Raw genomic sequence first — 25,812 nt, 5'->3', positions numbered from 1 at the left:
ACTGCCTTTCTCAAGTGATCATTTTATATTTAGCAATTTAGCTTTGACAGGTTGACAAGTGGCTAACAGAAGATGAAGTTACCCAACATATGATTTATAATCATAATTTTAGAATCTAAAAAAAGTTGGAGTCAATCTGATTCAATTCTTTCCTTATCTAGACAAAACCCAAAGGAGAAAAATGATTTCAAAAATCCTTAAATGTAGCTGACACTGGGACCAGATCACAGTTTTCTTGACTCTTCTTCAATGGTCTTTCTTCATGTTCACAGTTCTCTGCTGTGGGGTGTTCTGTATGGCAAATGTGTTGCTCTGATTGGTCAATAAATAAAATACTGATTGGCCAGTGGCTAGGCAGGAAGTATAGGCGGGACTAACAGGAGAAAAGAAAGAACAGGAAGGCAGAAGGAGTCACTGCCAGCTGCCGCCAGGACAAGCTGCATGTGAAGATGCCGGCAGGCCACAAGCCACGTGGCAAGGTATAGATTTATGGAAATGGGTTAATTTAAGCTATAAGAACAGTTAGCAAGAAGCCTGCCACGGCCATACAATTTGTAAGCAATATAAGTCTCTGTGTTTACTTGGTTGGGTCTGAGTGGCTGTGGGACTGGCAGGTGACAAAGATTTGTCCTGACTGTAGGCAAGGCAGGAAAACTCTAGCTACAGTTCTCTGTTTTGTTAGTCCTCTAACATTTATAACAATGCAGTTTTCATCATTTTCCTATTAACTGGTGAAGTGAACTCTTATGTCACTACCATTTATAATCACACAAATCTTAGAGTTCATATGAATCCAAGGGTCTGGCTTTCGATTGTCCAAGCGGCCAGTTTGCCTTGGCTGACAAGGAGTTAACACCACCTAGGCCTCCCTGTCTACTCTTCCACCCTATCCTACATAGCCCTGAATCCCGAGTATTAGATAGCACCTTCCCTAAGATTCCTCACCACGAGTTCTCAAGAACAGAGAACTGGACAGAAACTAGCCTGTAAGATCTGGGTGTCCAAAAATAACCATCATTTCTTTTGTGAAAAGGAGTCTGCCCAATTGGGGTTGTCCATGCTGGGGGTAAAGAGAAGGGAAGGAGTGTGGTGAGGATTCTGGGTCTTAGATTTCAGGGAATCCTGACCATGGAGTAAAGGAGAGAGAGAAATTGCTGGAGATTTAGAACAACTAGGATTGTTGAACTGAAATTCAAAGGAGTTGGAGAAGCCCAGATCCTCTGACACTGTGCCTTAGAAGATATGGGAATGGACCTTAAAGAGCTCAGGGGTGGGTTATGTGCATCTGGCTCGACAAAGTAGAATCAATATGCTTTCTTCTGGGATATGCTTGACTCTGGAGAGGAGGCAGAGAGATTACCAGAAGCCTCAGTTAGGAGCAGAGCAGAAGAAATTTGGCACACACATGTAGAACTGTCTTCTCTAGACGACGTTACTGTATTGGGTTCTAGAACTGCATTCCAGATTAGAACTCAGTCTAGAATCGGGTGCATCTACTGAACAGGGGGTGAGAGTGTGACTCAGTAATGACTTTTCTTAGAGTGGTATTGTACTTGTTTATCACAATCAAGGTTGAAAAAGAGGGTTCGACTATAGACATTTCTACCCAATGATGTGGCATAAGATAGAGAGCTTCAGCTGGGTGTCAGTGAGGTTTAAGTTTTGTAGCCCAACATGTGGAAATGTAAAATAATTTCTATCATAGGCAAAAAAAGTTCAATGCCAGCTTGAAATTCTGTCTTGTGGCTTCAGTCAATAGCAGTAATTTTGAAAACTAGGTGGTGTCTTTATTTGTGTCTTGTTTTTGATTAGAACTTCTTCCCTTGGGTCACAGAAGGACACTATATGCTGGTGTCACCTCTTCCCACTCCTATTTACTTAATTCCTTGTCAGTGACATTTTTGGTGCCTTCACTTAGTCTGGGCACTCACAAAAGATGAAAGTATGTGTGTTCAGAAAAAGAAGTTAGTGTCAGTCCAATTCAATTCTGTCATTATTTAGATGAATCCCAGAGAAGGGCTTCATTACTACTACACATGAGCACAGGTATCTTAGTGTTCTTATGAGTCCAAGGGTCCAAGGATCTCTTGTTTAGCATGTCTTGTTTAGGCAACCATATTTTTGAGCATTCATGGACACAGCTTCCCGTTCATATCCAGATGGTACTAACTAGCAGCAAGCATCTGGTCCTCTGGCTCTTACGGTACCCCACCCCTCCCCCAATGATCCCTGAGCCATGCAGATGTATCACTGGACTTGGGTACCCCATAGTCAGTTGTTCTCTACATTTTGACCAGTTGTGCCTTTCTATAATAGTTTTTATCTACTACTACAAGAAGACACTTCTTTGATGAGGCGTGAGAGATAACATTGTCAATGGGTATAAGGTTATGTATTTAGACTACAGTTAGATATTATACTGGTTTAGGCAGTATAGGTTCTTCTCTAGCATCCATGACCTCTTAGCTGTAGATAATTGTTTGGTTTACAGTACTAGGCATAAATCTCTACCCACTGGGCAGGTCTTAAGTCCAAGTAGACAGCTGTTCATTCCCCCTCAAATGAAAGTACCATTACTATACCATCATGGCCATCTCACCAGGCTGGTCATTGTGAAATCTAGATTTATGGTTGGATAAGCCCGCTGACTGCTTTTCTCCCTTGGCAGCCTTCATAACACTTTGGGGTACTATGAGAGCAAGTCTTCCAACGAGGAGGCTTACAAGTCAGTTCCAGAATGTATTAACATTTTGATCCTGAGCAAATTCTAATAACTTTTAGGGTTTCAGTGAAATCTTTATAGGACAGATAGCAAGCTGGGTGGTAGTGACTCAGACCCTTCATGCCAGCACTCAGAGGCAGAGGCTGGGAGATCTCTGTGAGTTCAAGGCCAGCCTGGTCTACAGAGCGAGTTCTAGGACAGCCAGGACTACACAAGGAAACCTTCTCTTGAAAAACCAAACAGAAATAAATAAATAAATAAATAAATAAATAAATAAATAAATAAATAAATAGAGAAAAAGAACAGAGTGCAGTAGTATCTGCGTCCTAAGTGTTTGATGAGGTTCTGTAAGATTTTAATTAGATAGTAAATATACTAGAATACTGTTTCTGGTATTCAATAAACAGTTGCAGTTGCTTTGATTGTATTTTCACAATAAAAAATAATGTTATAATTAAACTTTCACACAGTTGTTTGCTGTCTAGTCTCTGCCCTCTGAGTGCTCCCTTTACTTGAAGTATGCAGGGCACATAATGGACAAAGACAGAAATTCATGACGTCTGTGACTTTCGGTATTTGTAGTCTTCTATAAAGTTGTATTTGCCTCTTTTCCTTTCGTGATAAAAGCAATGAGAATATAAAGTCTGCTGTGTGTGTACTTGGAACTTCCATTTACGTACTGGCCGCCTTTGTTAGCTAAACAATATGAAGCTCATAAAAGATTTGTTTAAGACTTGCATCAGCAAGAGTGTTAAGCGGAATTAAAAGTGTGGTTGATTGAGTTTTTAAATTTTTTAAAAATTCATAACAGAGTCCCTTTGCTTCCCTCCCCCTTCACAGATGGGCTTGGGTCATGAACAAGGATTTGGAGCCCCGTGTCTAAGATGCAAAGAGAACTGTGAAGGCTTTGAACTGCACTTCTGGAGGTGAGCTCTGGACACCTTAGTGTCATCAGCCTTTTAGCCTCGGGGGCAAGGAGGGCCCCCTGGACAGCGAGCTTGCGCTCTCTGACAAGTTCTTTAGCAGCTGCTTCTGTCTGCAGTTGTGGGGCTTCCATGCCCTAAGGAGTTAGTAAGAGTGAAACTCTTGGACGACCTTAATAAGAGTGAAACTCTTGGACGACCTTCCTATGGTGAAGTGTGGCAGAGTGGGTTGGGGAATAACAGCTTCACGTAGAGTTGCTTGATTTGTTTGTTCTCTTTCAGGTCTTTTATGCTTCCCCCAATACTGAATATACCCTCTCTGAGCGGCAGGGGAGTTTGTGGTACTCCTTCCCCCCAGGGCTGCTAATTAACTTGTTACTAATTGTTAACCCCCCACAGCTCCTACCTGCCTTTGCCAGGCAGCCCGTGTGCATCAGTTACATGTTCATATCCTAGTTGTCAGGAAATGACACTAAGTTTAGTTCTTAAAACCCTCCCTCAGGGGTAAATTTATTACCGAGAAACTTTCAGGAACTTGAAACTTTTAAAAGAAGTAATTTGTTGCCAATTTTTGAATGAAGTGCCGGGTATCTGTAGGATAGAAGTAATGGATCAAAAATGTTACTTTGGGTAGATCTTATTTGTAGCCTGTAAATCTAAAAATGGAAACCTCTTCTTTCAAAGAACATAAAAGTTCTTACACATGCGTGCTGGAAGCTAGAGTCAGCATAATATTGTCAGGAAAAATAAAAACCAGTTATACAGTGGATAATGGTTGTCCTGTGGCAGTTTTTTTCTTTTTCCATCCTGAGAATTGAGCCCAGAGCCTCGTGTATGCAAAGCAAACACTCTCCCATTGAGCTGTAGGCCCAGTCCATACTAAACTTCATTTAACGACTACTTCCATGCTTCAGATTGCCGTAGAACACTAGAATAAAAAATTTCAGCATCCGTTATGGCTGTATACAGTGTAAGCTGGAGAGAGACATACTAAAATCTGGCATATTTGTCTCCTTTAAAAGCTTACATATTTAATAAGCCATAGGTAATAGACAAAAATGTCTTAAAAACTGATGGCAACAGAAACATCACCATTTCCAAAAGCATTGGTTTGGTTCTTTATTTTTGTTGTTCATTTTCAAAGAGTTCAGAATTTTCTATTGAGTTTGTAAATCCCAGACTTTAATAGCTGTCATGCCTGTAGGGAAATACAAGGTAATATCATTGAACAGAAAACAGTTTCTCGGGATTAGAGGTAATCTCCTGGTACCACTGGAGAGCTAGAATCATACATGCTCAGATCTCATCATAAACCTCTGGTGTTTGCTTGCGTTCTATCCATACACAAGCTTCTTCGGATTTCTTACAGTATCTAAACACACAGTAAATTCTGTGACTAGTTGCTCTGCTGTATTGTTTGGGGAAGAACAACAGATGTTTGTTTGACATTGTCTCTTCATTGAACCAGAGTATACCGGGGTGACCACTTTCCTATGAGTCTCCCGTTGACTTTGTACAGGGACACATCGCCCTCTGCTGGACACAGTGTTTTCAATCTTGAAATAATCCTTTTAGCTATGCAAGTCTGTAAACTGCTCGTGTGAGATTTTTCAAACTCATACCTAAGAGATATTTCCTTTCCTGCAAATCAGGTTAGTTTAGAGTAACTTCTTTGTCTGCATCATTTTTCTCCTGCAGGTTGTTATCATCTGATATTTTCAAATTGTTAAAACATTGGCCAGGCAAGAGCCGACCTTCATGGCATGAAAACCGTTCTTTTTTTAGTTTTATCACACAGGCTGCTTTGATAAACTAGCCACAGTCTTGGAGTCCAAGCATCGTAAATATTAGTAGTTGGCCTCAAACCCAGCTGGTGCTTGTATGGTCTCTCCAGATGATATTTCTTAGTAATGCTGTCATCGTCCTGGCGGGGTTCCAGACACATTTCTCCGCTAGGATTTCTCATCATTCCCCAACTTCCATAACTGGAAGACCAGAGACAGATGCCATTGACCTCTGGGTGCAGCTAGTTTTCAGTATTTTTAATGCATCTTTAAATGTTTTATTTATTTTATGTGTGTGGATATTTTGCCTGCATGTATGTCTGTGTGCCACATGTGTTGCTGGTGCCCTCAGAAGCCTGAAGAGGGTGTAAGATTGTTAGGGGTTAGAGACAATTGTTAGCAACCATGTGGAAGCTGGGAACTGAACCTTTGCCCTCTGGAAGAGCATCAACTGCTCTTAACCACTGAGTCATCTCTCTAGCCCCCTTTTGGTATAGTCATAAGAACATATTCCAGACCCATGGTCCTACATCCAAACAAAGACGCCATCTGCAGACCAGAGTCATGGGCTCCACAGCTACTGAACCACCTCCTCTTCACAGTCAGTCTTGACATTTAGGTTTTAGCGTCTATACCTCTTCACCAGTGTAGCCTCCCCGTAGCCATAGTATGTTGAAAACAGTTTTTGATAGGTACTTCTTAATTGCTTAAAACCCCTCCATGCACACTGGACCTGTTCCTTTCATCACATTCTTTGGCCTTTGTTAGCAGACCTCATCATCTGGTCTCCACTTTTTTTGTTTTTTTTTTTTGTTTTTTTTTTTTTGTTTGTTTGTTTTTTTGAGACAGGGTTTCTCTGTGTAGCTTTGCGCCTTTCCTGGGACTCACTTGGTAGTCCAGGCTGGCCTCGAACTCACAGAGATCCACCTGGCTCTGCCTCCCGAGTGCTGGGATTAAAGGCGTGCGCCACCACCGCCCGGCCTGGTCTTCACTTTTCAATCCAGCCTTTCTCTCTCTCCTTCTAAGCATCATGTACTCCATTCCATGTTATTTCCCCAAATTCCCTGAATTTCTTACCACACTCATCCATGTTTGGAAAGAAGCTACCTCCCAGCACTAGAAACAGGAATTCTTAGATCATGCATGACTGTTGCTCACTGTATCAGTTAGCTCCAGCTGCTATAACCAAACACCTCAGATTTAGTGGATTAAGTACAAGTGCATTTCTGCAGCCATTGTGAAAGCTGCAAAGTCTGTCACGGGTCTGCTTTCTGAGTTGTAGGCAATCACGTCCTCACTGTGCATTCTCACGGCCAGTGCATGTGTGCATGCGAACACACACACACACACGCACACACACACACACACACACACACACACACACACACACACACGGGATAGGGTTATCTGTGTATTATGTACGGCCTCCAATCCTATCAGATTAGGACTCTTTCTGTATGACCTCATTGATCCTTAGTTACCCCCTGGATGCCTTAATTTTTAACCATGCTTCTGTGGGGCAGTGGGGGTTCAGCATATGGATTAGAGGGGGGCAATGTGATCTGGGAGGCCCCTCCTTTCTGTGCTTCCACACATTCCTAAGCTCGAGGTCATTTCTCCGGAATACTGCAGAGCACTCCGGCTTCCCTCTGCTTCAGCCTTAAGCCTCTGGCTAGTGCCTCCCATTGCCCCGTTGCTGAGGACAGGGGAGTCCACCTTATATAGCCAGCATCCTGGCACAGCACAGAGGGCTGCGGGTGGAGCATGGATCCAGAGAGGTGGGTGGAAGTTGGGAATGTGTCACAAAAGTTATAGAAAACTAAAAATTAATCTTTGTACTTATGGAACTTCAGAGGGAAACTTCCAGCTCTGCTTATCAAACCTTATTTAAATAGCAAAACTTGAAAAATGTTATAATGACTCGTGAGTGCCAATGAGTTTTTAATATATATATATAATTTATGAAACATTTCTGTATGCCACACATGTGGTGGTTTTCTTTTCTGTGAAAGTGCTTACTACAAACTGAGCAGGTGAAACACTATCTATGAATTAACCGTTCTTACACTTAGGAGGAGGGAGAAGGGACAGCCCAGCCGATTCTGTTCGTGGCTTCTCAGGAGGCCAACATCAAAGTGTTGACGTGCGCGTGCGTGTGTGTGTGTGTGTGTGTGTGTGTGTGTGTGTGTGTGTGTGTGTGTTAATCGCTCATTCCTGCTGTCTGCAGAATCTGATTTTTGTTGCTGTTGGACAGCTGAGGACCCTGTCTCCTCGCTGCCTTTCAGATGAGATCGCTGCCAACTTTGGAAGCCACACACATACCTTGACACACAGTCACTGCCATCTTCAAGTCAACAGTACTTAGAACCCTTGCCGGGTCTCTAATCTCTCTGACTTTTCTCTCCATTCCTTTTCAAGGGCTTGAGTGATTAACATAGGTCCATGTGGACACCACTCCCCCCATTTACCAAATATAAATCTTATTTATGAGACGAATACAAGGTGTGAAAGTCTTAGGGGCAGCCTTAGATTCTGCCTATCACAGCATTTTATGGTCCTGAGTCTTCTTGTCTCTAACACTCATTGTTTTATGTGAGGAAGCATTCTTAGGAAAGTAAATAAATATCTCACCGATGTCACGGCTTACAGAGGCGGAGCTGACCTTGAACCCAAAGCTTGGCAAAGTCCTCCTAACCATCTTTCCTCAGGCCACGTTAGAAAGTGGAACACTTGCTCCCTTTCACAACCAGACAACTGAGCTCCACCAGGCTGTCTGCTTTGAAGTGTGATTTTAGTGGCACAGACATCCATGAGAACAATGACGTCCTTTTTCTGAGAGCTCGTCCCTTCTTCAGTGTGCTGGAGATTCCAAGACTAGAGGAAAATCAGAGATTAAGAAAGCTGCTATCTATCCATCAAGAACTATTTATGGGACACACTTTCAGCAAAATGCAGATAAGAAGTATTTATGAAATGTCTGGTGCAATTCCAAGATTTTAAAACATTTGTAGCCAGTTTTTTTCATACTGAATACATAGTAAGACCATTGCAACCATAACCACTCACTCATCATATAAGCAGTGGAATTATACTCTTGTCTTACCTATGTTAAAATAGTTACATTTTATAAAAGATGAAATTACTTCATCATCATGTACATGTTGCAGAATTTCTGATTGATTTAAAGCTGGTAGAAAACTGAAGATTTCCCACCATAAATGGAGCAACCCTTGTGTTGAATTCTGTAACAGAGGCCTACACTCCTGCCCATATATGTATGTCCCTGTTACAAAAGGGTAGCTTCCAGCCTTTTAAATTACGGTTTGTAGCAGTGGCGTAGCCTTGTCTTAGATCACCAGGACAGCTGGCAGTACGCCAGAGCTCTCCAGGTTCCGCTACTTGCGATGGAAAAAATAATCATTTTTATGAATCGTGATACAAAAACCATTTCTCTCCCAGGAGGGCGAACTGGAGTTTCTTGACTGCTTTCCGCTGAAACTGTAAATTTCTGTGTTTTTCTTTGTTAAGCCTTTAGAAACGTCATTCTTTCTTCCTTGGATTTAAGTAAAGAACTCTTAAGTTATTCCATAAAATATTAAATCTGGAGTCCTTGCTTGTTCTATATATGTGCGTGCGTGTGTGCGTGCGTGACACTTTAGACTAAATTATAAGAATTATTACGGAGCACAGACCTCCACAATGTCCAGATCCTGGCACCTGCCCAGGTCTTACAGGTGGAGGTGGCTCGCTGGTGTGGGGGAGAGCTGGGAGGATGTGCTCACTCCCGCGGCTGTGGCGATGGTGGTCCAGCGGAGAAGGTGTTCAGCCCGCCCTTTCTGAGTCTCGTTTTACCAAGTGCTCAGTCCCAGAATGATCCCTGTGGGAGTGGGAATGCAGAAGAGCTAGACACTGTCTCAATTTAAAACCATCCACAAATCAGCAACAGGGTTTCTCTACTTAGAAAACTGAGGATCTGGGATAAGGCAACACTTCCTTAATCTTTCCTTGTTCAGCATGGCTGTTGGCATGTCGCTTAACCTGATATGATTTTCTTGTTAGAGGTATGGTGGGTAGGAAAAGGAGTGGGTAGGAAAAAGAGTCTTCACTGTAAAATGAATCCTCCGAAGGATGGCCAAGCCATGTAATAAAACTACTATAGACATAGGTCTGGTGTTATTGGTCACTGAGCCTTTTTACTTAGGACTTTCATAGTACATGTAACTACCTACAGCTTGCTAAAACTCATGTTTACAAACCATCAAGTTTCATTTCCCTTATCATGACGTTTATGGGTCATTAAAAACAAAACAAAACGGAAAACCAAACTCCTTACTTTATGGTACACATATTTGCCAGTGCAAACCTAGGTCACCAAATCCAAACTCAGTCACCTTCTGTGCCTGTTCCTGTAAGCAGCCACTTTGCTGATTGCTAGGATGCACACCAGAGTCCCTGGCCTTATAAAGGTCTGTTTACCTGTCTCTAGGATTAAATCCTCCCCTACCTCATTCCCTTTCCAGAAGGTACAATTGTAACCTTGATCTAAGCACCATGTGATAGTTTTGTAGATAATTTCCTTGGGTAACTGCAGGCCAGTAAAGGCCACGCTGTAGAATGGTGATCTGATCCTTTCCACTAGATGGGGGTATGAGATAAACAGATGGAAGAAAGGATCTTTTATAGCTATAATAAAATACATTAATTCTGCACAGATTTTTACCAAATAAAGTTTCCTGACCAGTATGTGTACAAGAACAGCAATGTGCCTGTTCATTCCCCATAACTGCCCCCTCTTTTTCTCTTGCCCCTCCCTCTCTCCTCCCTTTCTCCTCCCTCTCTTCATCTCTTCTTTTCTCCACGGGATACCTAGTGTTTTCAGTTTATGTACTAGAAAGAATTTCAAGAAAACTGGAGACACAAAAATGTATTATTTAAGAATTTGTTATTTGGCAAAGATATCCATTTAACTTTTAGTGCTTCATTTTTCCTGGTTCTAGTGTAAAATATTAACTTTAAATCAGAAAACCTACTAAAATCTTCTTCATGCTAATGCTTTGAGCCTTTATGTGACCAGTAATCACATCAGGACATCACCCCAGAATGCTTTCTTTCTTTCTGGCAAATCCTTATTGTATTTTCATTGATTTCTTTTTTCCTCACTGCTCTGAAGAGTGCCTACAGGAAAGTATGAATAGAAGTGGAGAGAGCAGGGTTAGCTTCCAGCTTCAAATCTTAAAATTAATATACTAACTATAAAATGTATGCTTAGCGTTTGGTGGATTGGGGTTGGGTGTTTTGTGGTTTTCCTCCTGATTCTTCTTCTTCTTCTTTTTTTTGACAGTCATGCTATGTATTATTAAAAACAAACAAACAACAGAAAGACCTTGTTAAGAGAATGGAAACAAGCTATGGTTCACATCCCTACAACACACTCCTTTCCCAGCTCACAGCATCCCTCTCATAAATATCGGATTGTGAAGGGAAAGGGGCAGCATCAGCCCCTAAGTCACCAATAGTGATCAAGAGAGATGTTGAATGCTTCCAGTCATGAAAAGTGGGCATTCACATGATTAGTTTCCCCTGTCATTCTTACTTTCATTCCTTGTGGTTTAGAGTTATTTGACCTTTTCCCACAATTTCCTGGATGGAATACTTCACCCGGTAATTGTCCTTTTGTCCTTTCTGTTATGAGCATCTAAGCTCTAAAGTTGTTTTGTTAGTGATCTATGTAATTTAGCGCACATTTAATAGTATCTAATGCTAATTTGCATCTGTGTTGACCTCCTGAGCAATCTAAGGTTGCAGAATGCTTTTTGAAGTGCTCAACTCCATTGCCCTGTGTTTCCGTTCGAGCGTAAAACTTTAATACCACTGAGTCCCCTGTCCCTTTCCTTCTCTGTCACCCTTTCCAATTTGGTCCTTTGCCAGACACCCTCTTGTCCTCAGCCTTTCATGCCATGCTTTTCCCAGTAGGTGAAGTTGGTTGACACCACTCATTATTAAGTATTGCTCCCTGAATCTCAAGATTTGAGCGTTTTGTTTTGTTTTGTTTTGTTTTACCAGAATAGTTGTCACCAGATTGTTGTGTCTTCCAGTCTACTTGATATCATTATCTCATATCACAGGCGATCCAAATACCACATTAGTTGAGTTTTGAAGACATCCATCCTTTCAACTTTCCCCACCCCTTACCTCAAATCTATTTCTCTTCTGTATTTTTAATCTTGATGAATTAAACCTTCATCTTACCATCTTGTTCATTACCAAAATGCATTTGTTTGTTTGTTTGTTTGTTTGTTTGGGAGTATATCACTAAGCCTAAATCACAAAGCTTAGTTAGATTTGCTTGTGAGAAGATCTGAAGTCTCTTCTCTTTGAGTCCACTGTCTAATGCCCTAATCCCAGCTGTAGTATATCTTACCCGGACCGCAGCAAAGACCACCAAACATGTGAATTACATTAAAAGTAGCCACAAGGCCACTGTTATTAAAAACCACACCACTGCTAGCTTGATGCATAATTAATATGTAGTCTTCAAGTATGTTTCATCCCTAAGCCAGTCTCTGCATGGTAGGTTGTGTGATATTTAAGACAGTAGATCTGCTCACATTTCTAGTTTTCTATGATTCAATGACTCACAAATACTATTATAATGAAGGTCAGACTCTGCATGATGTGTCTGCAGGTGTCTCATGCCTTTCTTGCTCTCCAGCCTCATCAATTCTCACTCACTCACTACCAGCTTTATCTGGTCTGGGACCTATGTGATATCTCTTTCCTAATTTAGTGCCACTGCAAATGGTCCTCTTTCTATCCATATGCTGGGAGCCTTTTCCTCTCCCTTCCCCGTCCACAAACACATACTTGCACACCCCCACACTTATGGTTTATGCAGCTTTCGGGTCTAAACTAAAATACCACTTTCTTTGGGAATCTTTTCCTTACCAGGTTGAAGTAACAATTCTATTTTCCATTCCTAACACAAACATAATTAAAATATGTCTATTTGTGTCTGTGTAATCTTCTCACAAGGAAACAGATTTTAGAAGGTCAATTCCAGCACTGGGGAGGTAGAGGAAAGCAGATCTCTGTGAGTTCGAGGCCAGGCTGGTCTACATACTGAGTTCCAAAGCATCCAGAGCTGTTACATGGAGAAACCTTGTCTTGAAAAACCAAACAACAATAAAAAGGTTAAATCTGTGGTTTTCATTGGGTCCTGGCCTCAAGCACTCTGCTTCACACATGGACAGGCATGTAGGTTGTGTGAGTGAATGTCTGATGCTAGAGAGATTGGTGGAACAGGGTTGTGTTCTTAAACTCCCATAGAGGACCATTGATTTATTTGTCTTATTTTGGAGTCGTGGTGTCAATATATAGCTTTGGCTGGCCAGAAACTAATACCAGGCCATTTTTCTCTTATACATAAAAGAATACATGGCAGTTAATGGGTAAGTGTGTGAAAAAAAACTAGAGGGATAAAAGGAAGGAATGGGGAAAGAAAATATGAAAATGGAAAGGAAAAGGAGAGGAATTAGAGGAAAGAAAATTGAAACTGGAGCAGAAAGGGAAACTGAGGAAGGCTATAGATCTAAATGTAGGATTATGGTGTTTTATGGGGGCAAGTATATGAATCTCCTACTCACTTAAAACAAAACTTGGGGAAAGGCAATGGAATATTAACAGGTAATGAATGGAATGTGGGCCCTCTCTCCCTCCCTCCCTCCCCCCTCCCTCCCTCCCTCCCTCCCTCCCTCCCTCCCTCCCTCCCTCCCTCCCTCTCTCTCTCTCTCTCTCTCTCTCTCTCTCTCTCTCTGTCTTACTTTTATCTGCATTTATTTCATGCTGAATTTAGTCCTGTGCCATATGTTTTTGTTTCTTCAGGGATGTCTTTTTCTTCTGTGTACCCTCCTCTTCTGGTTTGGAACAGTTCGTTCCTTTTCAGTGAGGATCTTCTCGATGTGGCACAGGGAGCACATGTGTAGGTTAATCTGGCCATGAGCACTGTAAATTCGTCAGCATGTTTTCAGTTCTTTGTTCACTGGATGTGTTCAATGACTAGAGAAGCTGCATCTAAATCCTTCAGTTCAGCATCACTCTGCATTTTTAAGCATGTACGGCAAAAATTCAGCACTCTTTTTAGGCCACTGTCCCTGTGTCCAGCCCCACTGTTTGGCCTGGGCACACCTACCGACTCCACCATTATACCGCCAGAAGGGCACACATTACTTCTTTAAAGTGATCTTCCAGATACTTGGTGGCTTTCCGGATATGCATACTCTTGATGGCCTGGGCGGTTTCATGGGTGTTCTTAAAGTGAACACGAAGATTTGAACCTCTTAATTTGCATGATTTTGTAAGGTTTTTTTTTTTGGGGGGGGGGGTCAAGAGAGTAGCGAACCATCTTCACAGGTCACCCTCAGGCTGCTTACCAGAAGAAGAAGAAGAGTGGAATATGGAGTCTCTTGCTGTGATAGTTTGGGCAGATATATATATATATATTTTTGTTGAGAGAGTGAGGTGTGAGAAACAAACACCAAATGGGTTATCTTCAAACTGGCCCTCTTGAACATGCACTTTTTAGTTATAACCTAATTTTTCAAACTCTTATAAAGCAAGGGGTGTGTTTTCATGTGTCTTTCTAAGTTTATGAATACTCATTTCCCCCCATGAAAGAAAGTACTTGCTTTTTTATATTATTATATAAAAAGTATTTTATGAACCATGAAGGACTGTGCAGGCGTAGTTCTCACCAATTAGGTATAGTTGGTCATTTTCTGCTTTCCCCAAAATTGTAGAAAAATATGCCGTAACTGCAAATGTGGGCAAGAAGAACATGATGTCCTCTTGAGCACTGAGGAGGATCGGAAAGTGGGAAGACTCTTTGAAGACACCAAGTACACCACCCTGATTGCCAAGCTGAAGTCAGATGGAATTCCCATGTATAAACGCAATGTTATGATATTGACCAATCCAGTTGCTGCCAAGAAGAATGTCTCCATCAACACTGTTACCTATGAGTGGGCTCCCCCCGTCCAGAACCAGGCATTGGTAAGTACTGGGGGGGGGGATGCGGGGGAGGCTTTTTGTTGTTATTGTTGTTACTAGACTATTTATTTAGGGCAGTTCCTTTTGTGATATAGTCAACCATTACACAGCCGTTGTTCTTCTTGAGTTCCTATTATACTGACTTTAGGTTCCTATTACTACATTTTAAAATATGAGTCTAGATGACTCATAGACTTTTTTGACTGTCTAATTTACCTTATGTTTTAAGGAAATGTTCTAACAATTTAGTGATTATGTGAAAACCAGGAAAAACAATTGGGTGTTTTATATCAATCTAACCAATTTTCTGGTACACTCTCATTACTTTTTCTAAGAATCTATGAGAAAGAATAAATAATAGAATTTCTGACTTATTTAGAGCTGAACAAAAATGTTCCAACATTATATTTCTTTTACTATAAAAGGCAAAAAAATGTGATTTTGCATCAAGCTCCTTCCATTATTATGACAACTAGATGAAGCATTGGAAGGTCAGTTAGGTCGTCGTTACAGTAAATCTTGCACATGATGTTTGTATATGAAGGAAAAGCCACTGATCCACCCGTACTCATGATGGTTTATCCAAAATCTCCCTTACAGCCACACATCTGTTGATTTCACACAACTAAAGAGTAGTCATCTAAATGTTCTTCAAAAATGGATGGAGGGGGTTAATTTCATGGAGAAGAATGTGTTCGTTATATTCATAGAAATCTATTTTTTATGTTTTACTATCTCTAGATGTTTACAGTAAAAGGATGGACCTCCCTTCTTCTGGAGTAAACTTGTTTCTGGTGTGTGTTATAAAAGACTGAATAATGCTCTTTAACTGTGCTCCAGGCCAGACAGTACATGCAGATGCTGCCAAAGGAGAAGCAGCCAGTGGCAGGCTCAGAGGGGGCGCAGTACCGGAAGAAGCAGCTCGCCAAGCAGCTCCCTGCACATGACCAGGACCCTTCGAAGTGCCACGAGTTGTCGCCCAAAGAGGTGAAGGAGATGGAGCAGTTTGTGAAGAAATACAAGAGCGAGGCTCTGGGAGTGGGTGACGTGAAGCTCCCCTCTGAGATGAATGCTCAGGGGGACAAGATGCACAGCCCTGCTGGGGACAGAAACACTTCGGCAGCTGTGGTCTCCAAGGACAAGTCTGCCGAGCCCAAGAAGACCCAATATGTGAGTAGCCACACTGTGGGCTTGCGTTGTGTTTGTGAATTGTTTGCTTTCTTACAACTTTTTTTGTGGGAAGGGGCACTCTTCCGTTTCTAAAAGGATCAGGTAAGGGGAAAAAAATGAGTGAAAATTCAGTTTAGCTTACCTTAGAGAGTTATTATGTTTGGGATGTCTATCTGAAGCCAAATTTTCTGATTATTATGAAGAATAATTTTGAATTTATGTGTTCATGGTAGTTGGCACTAGATTTTGGCCTCTTGCTTGAATATAACACACCAATCCAGCACCTGTTTCTTTAAAAAAATTTTGAATGTTTTATTTTTTGTTTTTATGTGTATGAAATATTTTTACCTGCATATATGTCTGTGTACCACATGCAGGCAATGCCCATGGGGACTAAAAGAGATGCCCAGGGGCTGGACATATAGACAGTTGTGAGTTACCATGTGGGTGCTGGGACTCGAACCAGGTCCTTAGGAAGAACAGCCTGGTGCTTTCAACTACTGAGACATCTCTCTAGCCCTAGCATCTGTTTCTAAACATAATTTTTGTGTTAACTGGTTATCTTTTATATATCTAATGCTTCTCTAGTTTATTACATTGCCTAACATTGACGAATATCATCAATGTACCACTGAGTGGTAATGACATCACTAACATCTTCTTGAACTGACTTTAGCACAGAATACATTGAGTCTTTGTACCTTACCGTGATACATGTAGATCCGAGTAAGGGAGCGTCTATCAACTCCTGTTGAACTTTTTATTAACCCCCATACTAGTGAAGCTTTTGTTCCTTTCTCAGGTTTGAGTCAGTTTGTGCTTTGACAATTTCACAGATGTATATAATACTGATTGCTCCCATCCTCTCTTGTCTTCCTCCCATTCCTGTTAAGGCCCCTCGTCTCTTTCTCACATTCGTGTATTTCTGTTTGGGGATCTGAGTTTAACCAAGACTGTGTGGCCACGGGATGGGAACTAGGCACTGGAGCCCAGTGGGCTCACCAGGGGGTTCACAGATGAAGACAATGATTGCCCGTCCCCCAGAATCCATCAGTAACCAATAGCTCAGCAAGGAGGCCCTGTGAGGCCCGCCCCAGTGCATGACGGACTGTTGACTGGCCCAATCCTGTACAGACCCAGTGCAGACAGCCTCTGCTGCTGTGAGATCCTGACTGCAATGACAGTCATGCCCTGAAGACAGCTCTTCTCTCCTTATCTTCCAGTTCTTTTTTTTTTTTTTTTTTTTTGGTTTTTCGAGACAGGGTTTCTCTGTGTAGCTTTGCGCCTTTCCTGGGACTCACTTGGTAGCCCAGGCTGGCCTCGAACTCACAGAGATCCGCCTGCCTCTGCCTCCCGAGTGCTGGGATTAAAGGCGTGCGCCACCACCGCCCGGCTTATCTTCCAGTTCTTACAGTCTTTCTGTCCCCTCTTCTGTGATACTGCCGAGTGTTATAAATGATCTCTTTAGAGCCGCTTACTAATCATCGCGCATCCTCAGCTCCCTGAGCAGTCTGAGTCTCTGCATTCATCATGATTAAGGCTGACGGTAGCCTTGGCTGTATCCATATAGCTGAACAACAGTACGAAGTTCCTCCCTAAGACCTCCTCGGCCATGGGTTTTGACTGGGTTTATAGCAACAAGTATGAATTCCCTCTTATGGAGCAGGCCGCAAATCCCATCAGAGAGCTTATCCTTACACATAAATAAGAAGAACTCATGCTTAGGTTAATCTAATTTTGCTTATGAGCCCATACTCAGATTCAGACTTGATCTATGTAGCTGTATTGGCAAGATTTTCTAAAAAGTCTTTCAGAGAGTTCTTTTGTAATGACTTGAAGGTAATGGAGAATCATGATGCAGATAAACAAGGCATCAGGCCTGAGCTGACTGTAATGCATTTCTCATAGACACAGTTAGCACATCAATTAATACAGTTTAATCCTCACAAAGTTTACTGGTGGCTCTTAGATAATCGATTTTGAGGGAACTGTAATAAAATAAGGTGAAAACTACTATTATTTTCCCCGAGTGACTTCCATGCAGGAAACAGTGTTGTGTTGTTGTACATAGGGCGAAAGACATTGGTTGGATAGAAAGAAGCTGAGCATTTCCGTTTCACGGGAGGGTCCATTCTGCATTGCCATGCCTGTAGGAATGGCTTCTCTTGAAGCTGGTGCTTGGAAGGCCCTGAAGAAGGGTCTGGGACCCCAGTGCTCTGACGGTTGTTGTCTGGGCTCTCTCCCCTAGTCCTGTTACTGCTGCAGACTGACCATGAAGGAAGGAGACCCAGCCATCTATGCGGAAAGGGCTGGCTATGATAAACTCTGGCACCCGGCTTGTTTCATCTGTAGCATCTGTGGTGAACTCCTGGTCGACATGATTTACTTCTGGAAGAATGGGAAGCTGTACTGTGGCAGACATTACTGTGACAGTGAGAAGCCCCGCTGTGCTGGCTGTGATGAGGTATGTTCTCCAGGGCCACCCACGTGCAGCCTCTCACTCTGCCCCACGCGGCTCAGGCATCCCGGAGACAACAGGCACTAACCTGGTTACTTTTCACTCTGGGTGTCCTGAGTAAACTAATGGAAGACATGTTGGAAACAAAAGGTTAATAATTGTTTGATAATAAACTCAAACCTAATGTTACCCTTTTCAAATGTTGAGCCCCAAGCAGACATTTGCTCTTATTGATTTCAATGCCTGTCTGAAGAACCTGGGTTTGTCACTGTGCATAAAGGAGAGATGCCTAATGGATGGTTCTTTCTCCTCTGGCAGCTGATATTCAGCAATGAGTACACCCAAGCAGAGAACCAGAACTGGCACCTGAAGCACTTTTGCTGCTTTGACTGTGACAACATCCTGGCGGGAGAAATATACGTGATGGTCAACAACAAGCCTGTGTGCAAGCCCTGCTATGTGAAGAACCATGCTGTGGTAAGCACGGGGACCCACTTGCCTCAGGCTCTGTGGTGACTTCGGTTTCTGCCTCTCTTTGAATCGCCTCAAAGTGGGAAGCCACGAGCCAACCTTGTGTAAAGAAAGCATGTGGTTCCTGCATAGGCTATTTAAAAACCAGGCTGTTCAAATGCTGTCAGTGTGTGGACCGCCAGGACCTCAAGACGGTTCATTCTACCTGTGTGTTTGCCGTGGAAATTACACATGCTGCTTACTAATAAATTCCTATCTTTAAAAAATTCCTGATAGGAATGGTTTTATTTTTATTGTTACAGATCAGATTCCATTTAAAATGGTTTCTGGGGACTTTAGAGTTGGCTTAGTGATTAAGAGAGCTTGTTGCACAGGGCGGTGATGGCACACGCCTTTAATCCCAGCACTCGGGAGGCAGAGGTAGGCGGATCTCTGAGTTTGAGGACAGCCTGGTCTACAAAGTGAGCTCCAGGACAGACTCCAAAGCTACACAGAGAAACCCTGTCTCGAAAAACCAAAAAGAGAGAGAGAGAGAGAGAGAGTTGCTCTTCTAGAGGACCCAGGTTCGATTCTAAGCACACTCATGGCATCTCACAATCATCTGTACCTCCAGTCTCAGGGGTTCTGATGTCCTCTTCTGGCCTCTTCATACATGATGCACAGACATATATTGAAAGCAAAACACTCATGCACATAAAATGCTAAAATGAATAAATAAAAAAAAAAGGTTTCTGAATATATTACTAACTCACCCACTAGGACCTTGTTTTGCTCCCTGGAAATTATTCAGTGACTATTTCTTAAACCTTTATGGAACTGATCTAGTATAACAAAAAATGGCCTGTATATTTAGATTCATTGTGTGGACCATTCAGGTGCTTAATGTGAGGGTGTATTTTTTGTTTCATCCATTGTGTTACACAGAGCTGCTGCTTCATGCTGGCCAAGAGATGGTAATGCAGATACAGGGTGAAAAGATGACCATATATAGTCGGGCTCGTAAGCCAGGAAGACTTAGGCTTATGAGAAGGAGAGGCTCCTACTTTTTTTTTTTTTTTTTAGTTTAAGGTCCCCCTAAGCTATTACACAGGGGAAACTCCTGGGTAAGGGAAAAAAGATACCTATATGTAGTTTTAAAAGTACAGTGTTTTAACAAAAGGCACGTGTAGATGTCTGGCCATCTTCAGTCCTGACTCATTGCCTGATGAATTTTCTGTCCACTTTGCCTTGTCAGGCCACCTCAGATCCTCACCACTGCGCTGCTTCAGACTTCCTTGTTTGTAAGTTTAGTTATCGTCATCACAAATTAGGCCCTGCGTCAACCGTCATCTTTCTACAAGCCATCTCCGTGACAATGCCAGATGGTCTTCCCAAAACGCAGACATGACCCCAGGCTGCTGTTTAGTGCGCCCACCCCTCCTGACTGGCCTCCTGCTTGCTGCAGTCACCTAACCCAATGACACGTTCCTGAGGCCTGTGACTTTGTGTCAGCTCTAACACGTCTGTCTCTGCTCACTCTCACCTGTTCCTTGTTTTCTATGTTATCTGTGTGTTGTTTTCACAGCACCTTCTCTGGTTCCCTACTCCGCCCCTTTCTCTCTGGCTAGCCTCTCCAGAGGGGTGTGTGTGTGTGTGTGTGTGTGTGTGTGTGTGTGTGTGTGTAGCAGTGGAAAGTAGAGCTTCCCTTTTTTATCTCTTTATCTCCAGTATCTCCACTTGGGAAATACTTGAAAACCTGACTTTTTTTTTCTTATTTCTCATTTGTTTGGGGCTAACCCTAGACTCTCCTTCTCTTAGGAACATGATATTAAATAATTATATGTATTAATATATTATGTAACCTAAAATGTTGAGAACTTTTTTTACAGAAAAATTAATGTGCAGTTTTTATAGAATTATAATTTTTTTAATTAAATATAAATCCATGAGGGCAAGGATTTTTTCCCCTACATTTGAACAGCATCACAGATACCCATAATTATTTGCTTAGTCAAGGCTTTTTTCAGTTTTTGAGGCCCCCCTCCATATTATCGTATCTAATCAGTAAAGACAAGTAAATCTATTTAACAAAGAAACAGTTTTGAAAAAGAATATCAAATCATTTAATTTTATAATACACCATTGTTTCTTTTAGAAGAGTTGCTTCTTCAGTCAAGTAAACCATTGACTTTAGCTAATATTAAAACAAGATGTCTTTATCTCATCTGAACAGGAAAGATGGCTGTACATGCAGCATGCTACATGCAATATGATATAAATCTTTGGTGATCATTTAACTCACAGTGTTGATTTAGATAGATATTTTAATATTTTTAAAAAAGTGACAGAGAAAACAATTATTTTTATACCTGAAGAAATGTTCTCAATCTGAACAGGGATTTCTGAGATAAATGTCAACTGGAAGGAGGTGTGAGATGGCCACATACCTAGTTTGATTCCATGTGCTACCCAGAATTCCATGGCCTCCCAGGATTCACATCTGGGAGGTTCACAGGACCCACCTGCCAAACAGCCCATTATAACAAGTAGCATTGGCTACCCCGAGTTCAAATAAAAGAAGCAAGGGGGGTGGAAGGAAATAGCTCTTTGAGCTTCATGAGGTTTATGAACACAGGAAATGCACCGCCAGGCACACTGTGGTAAAGGGTATCGTCCCCTTGAAGGCCCTGGCTGCACATGTAGCTTTGAGCTTTTGGAATAAGCAGGGAACTGCTGGTGTTATCTGGAGTCATATATAAGATTCTAGGGTGAGTGATGATTAAATGAATTAATGGAACTAAACTGTATGGAGCCACAGGCCCTAAATTCAACATGCCATTCATACATCCATTTGATAGTTTTTGACCTACATAATTTCCTTAATTCCGCATATAATTGAATAGTTGTTTTGTCTTCTTCTGTTTGCTAAAAATGAAAAAGTGTGTTTTAACTAATAATAAAAGTATCCACAAATAATATTCTGAAACTGGGGGGGGGGGTAGGCAAAGCATATGGAAATAAAACATTCTGTTTGAAATGGCTGCTCTGTAACACAATTTTAAAGTGTTGAAAGACCAATAGAAATACAGAAAACTAGAACATTCTACGCAAGTTATTATACTAAGGAAAGTCCACACAAAAGCAATTGTTTACATGGCGCAGCGGTGGATTCGGAGTGCACTTAGAGTTTTCACACTGATGTTTGTTGTATCCAGGAATCCTATCAGGATTATGTAAATAAAGTATGCCCCTGTTTCCCAGCCAAGAGGCAGCGGTATGTCCTGTAGATTGTAGTCTCTAATAAGAGGCTATGTCACTACAGTGTACACAAAGTATACTTCAGTGGCTTTGTATGTACTATGGATCACTTCACTGCCCAACCAGTTTACCCATTGACTCACAAATATGCTTTGATAGGTTTTCATCCAAAGAATTGAAATCCGCCCCCTACCAGTGACTCCTGAGCAAGAATCAAGTGGCGCTTAAGACTGGTCAGGGTCATATGGTATTCTTCCCTTCCTTTAAAACATAGATCTTGGAAGTCTCCCATCTATTCAGATCATACATGAACAAGAGTGCAAATGGACTCTCTAGGGCTTTGGAAATGTCAGTGAGTTCCTGCTACAGTACGGGAGGTTGGTTGTTCTCTTCGCGTGCTGTTCAGTTAAGAAGAATATCGTGCTGTGTATGTGTGCGTGCGTGTGTTTGCATCATTTGTATATTTGAGTATAACACCGATAGGGCACTGAATGGTGGCCTGGGAGTAGAGTTCAGGTAGAACAGGACTGCGTAGTATGCACGAAGCCCTGGACTTGGTCCCCAGCACTGCATAGATCAGGCATGGTGGCGTCCACCCACTACCACAGCACTTGCGAGGTGGAGGGAGAAGTGTCGGGAATTGGAGTCCAGCCTGAGACATTGTCCATAAAACACAAGCTGAGTGGTGCAGGGGATGAAAGTATTAACGTTCATGGCCTAGACGGCAGATGAATAATGACTGATCCTATGACAGAGTGGAGGCTAATTAACCAGAAGTTGTATTTATGGTGTGAACTCATTATTCTCAAATACTGCCAGTGTTTTTAATGGAATCCTTAAGTATTTGAAAATGATTTTAATTTACTACTCTCTAGTGGTATTAATGATCACATGTGCCCATGTCATAGGTGTGTCATGTCCATGTCATAGGTGTGATGTTACCCTTTCAGAGCTTTAATGAGTGAGGAAAAACAGTCTTAATTACTTTTGTAAAATCCAGTAACATGGACTGGAGCCCAATGCAGATCTTTGGGATTTGCTGTCAGAATTTAGAACACCCTCAGGACATCTTAGGAGCACCCTCCACCTGTTGCCCTCTACCTGCTGCCTACATAGGTCCCTGCTGCCTCAAGTGATTCACAAAGATGCCACTGTCACTTGTGGATTTTTTAGATCTTTTTCCAACTTACCATGCGAAGACTCCGCTTCAGTTTGCTCCCAGGAGCCAGTGTGGCTAACGTGGTCGGTCTCTAATCCTCTTCTACTTGCTCTGTTCCCCAACAGGTGTGTCAAGGATGCCACAACGCCATCGACCCGGAAGTGCAGAGAGTGACCTACAATAACTTCAGCTGGCATGCATCCACAGAGTGCTTCCTATGTTCCTGCTGCAGCAAGTGTCTTATCGGGCAGAAGTTCATGCCCGTCGAAGGGATGGTTTTCTGTTCCATGGAGTGTAAGAAGATGATGTCCTAGGAGGAGAGCACCAAGCAGTCTTGAGCCATAGCTGTCCAAAGTGGCCTGCATTTCACAATAAAATGCAATTCAAAAACAATAATAATAAAAGGAAAAAAAAACCTATAGAGCAAACCAGAAGATTTTGTCCAAAATTTTCCTTTTTTTAACCTTATGAATTTTGTCTGTCTTAATTTTAAATTACTGCCTTAAGCATGTGATTTAAAAAAAAAAAATAAAACAGTAAAGAATTGTAGCTTTTATTTCCACACATGAAATCTTTGAGCTGGAAGCTTGAATTTAATCAATCTTTGTAATTGCCTACCCCTAGTGCCAAATTATATATATATATAGTCACTTAAAAGTTAGTGTCCTGGGACAGATGAACATTTTGACTCCTATACTGTGATTCACATGGAAAATGTAAAGGAAATGAATTAGATGTTCCCTGGTGTGACACTCCATACTTAGCCTGTCTCATGGAACTGTGTGATGATGCTCAGTGAGGTCCTTCTGGCAGACACTCATGTGGTCATAGTAGGTGTTCCGATACCTAAACCTTCGCATCTCCTCCTTGAGACAAAGGGGACTCTTTCTTACTGCATTTCCTTGTATTTACTTTACCTCTCCGAGTTCTCTTTTGTCATCTAGTGACTTCCATTTATGGCCTTGAATATTTTATATGTATGTGGTGAAACAATATGTGCACTTTCCCCTTAGAGATTTTTTTTGTCTAGAACATAGAACCAGGCTATTCATTTAGCTTTTTTTTAAAATCCAAAGAGTATGCATGGATTTCATACCCAGGGAATTATAGCTTGTGCTGATGTCACTTGCCTGCCATGCTTTGGCTCCATTTTTTGCATGATTCTCAGCCTCATCTGATGGAAACTCCCTTGGGCTACCTCCGAGCTTGCTGTAGACACAGACTGCCTTCTTACCTGTACACTCCCATCGCTGGGTGTTCTTAACGTTTTCCTTGGTATGCTTTCATACTCAACTATGCACTATAAATATTGAATGGAATGACTATTATATATGTTATTCAAAATAAAGTCTCTTTCACTTTAACAATTGTCTTTTTCCACATCCTTTTTGCAGTTAAGTATCTGGTACAGCAGGGGGCGATGTCTCCAAGAGTAAAAATAACCCCGACGAAAGGACAGGCCGCTTCTGACTCACAGAACAGACCCGGATTCTCAGTGCAGAGCAAGAATGAGTTTCAGGAAGCCCTCAGTCAGGACTTGTTTGTAATCGTAATTCTGAGGTCATGCAGGCCTTTTCATTAAAGGTGTCGTTATTTTAGTTAAACTTTAGAAAGAGCACCAAGTATTGCATTTTCAGTTGTTTGGGAAGGTCATTTTCTTTTTCTTTCTTTCTTTTACTCTTGTTTTGTTTGCTTTTTAGGTGGGATCTCACTAGGACCCCCACTGCCTGCTTCAGACTCTCTGTTCTCCTGCATTAATTAGCCTCCCAGGCATTAAGATTTCAAGTGTGCTCCATTATGCCTAGCTGTAAATACCATCTTTTAAAATTTCCTAGAGATTTTTTTTCTAGATTCTAGATTAGTATCAGACTGTGTGTGTTTGTGTGTGTGTGTGTGTGTGTGTGTGTGTGTGTGTGTGTGTGTGTGTGTGTTTCTGCAGTCTGAAACTTGTTTTGTTTTGAGACAGGGTCTCATGTATCTTAGGACGACCTCAAAATCACTATGTAGCCAAAGATGGCCTTGAACTTCCGACCTTTTTGCCTCTTTGCCCAAGTACTAGGATTGTATAGCAGTGTACCCTGAGCCCGGTGTCTGCTGTGCTGCTGACCAAACTCAAGAATTTTGTGCATGCTGCACAAACACCTCCCCAAAGTCTGAAGTATTTCTGTCTTAGTAGTTTTAATTTTTCTGACACATACTCAGGACCGTTGGTTTGTGTTTTTGTTTGTTTGTTGATTTCTGTTTTGTTTTGCTTTGTTTTGTTTTCAGTTTTTTTCTGTTGGATACCACTGCTCTATGTGTTACACACACACACACACACACACACACACACACAGAGTATGTACATAGGTACTTAACAAGTATACTCTGTTCCCTCTGCATTGTGCCGTCTCCAACAATGAAAAGTACCTTTTGGAGTTTGAACACATAGAACAATGTTGAAAGGGGCAATCCAATCCTGCATTCGATATCCTGTAACCACCCCTTTACACTTATCTTTGCCTTGGTTTGTCTCAAAGAGTAACATATTTTCCAGTCCATTTTGTCTCTCAAGTTTAATACTTTCCCCAGACATTGGCAGAGTGAGAATGAAGTTGAATGGAACCCCCTTCACACAGCTACAGCAGACTCTTCCCAAACCTGCTCTGCTGTCCCTGTGCCTCCAGCTAAGACAGAATAGGGCTGGCACTAGCATGTCATTCACTAAGGCTACCTGTCCTTCATGGAACGAATGAAGACTAAACATCCACCAGCCTGGCTCTCCCTGAACAGTTGTAGTTTGCCCTTGCAACACAAGGTCGTGGACTCCTTGGCTAAGAGTTATCAAGGTGCCTGGACATTCT

At 41.9% G+C, this 25,812-nt stretch overlaps 1 protein-coding gene across 1 annotated transcript in view; it reads left to right on the top strand.

The window, feature by feature from the left end:
* The window catches only part of Tes (testin LIM domain protein), a 41,551-nt gene extending 18,148 nt beyond the window's left edge, over positions 1–23,403 (top strand). Inside the window, exons 2-7 of the mRNA XM_006984277.4 lie at positions 3,563–3,648; positions 14,225–14,477; positions 15,315–15,644; positions 17,893–18,108; positions 18,421–18,579; positions 23,095–23,403. Coding sequence (XP_006984339.1) covers positions 3,563–3,648; positions 14,225–14,477; positions 15,315–15,644; positions 17,893–18,108; positions 18,421–18,579; positions 23,095–23,283 — 1,233 coding nt within the window. The 3' untranslated portion in view covers positions 23,284–23,403. The remainder of the gene's footprint in view (positions 1–3,562; positions 3,649–14,224; positions 14,478–15,314; positions 15,645–17,892; positions 18,109–18,420; positions 18,580–23,094) is intronic.
* Positions 23,404–25,812: the final 2,409 nt, after the last annotated feature.

The sequence above is a fragment of the Peromyscus maniculatus genome, chromosome 3 (assembly GCF_049852395.1).
Source record: "Peromyscus maniculatus bairdii isolate BWxNUB_F1_BW_parent chromosome 3, HU_Pman_BW_mat_3.1, whole genome shotgun sequence".
NCBI lineage: Eukaryota > Metazoa > Chordata > Mammalia > Rodentia > Cricetidae > Peromyscus > Peromyscus maniculatus.
The sequence above is the reverse complement of the archived record's forward strand: the minus strand, read 5'-3'. Positions and strand labels throughout refer to the sequence as shown.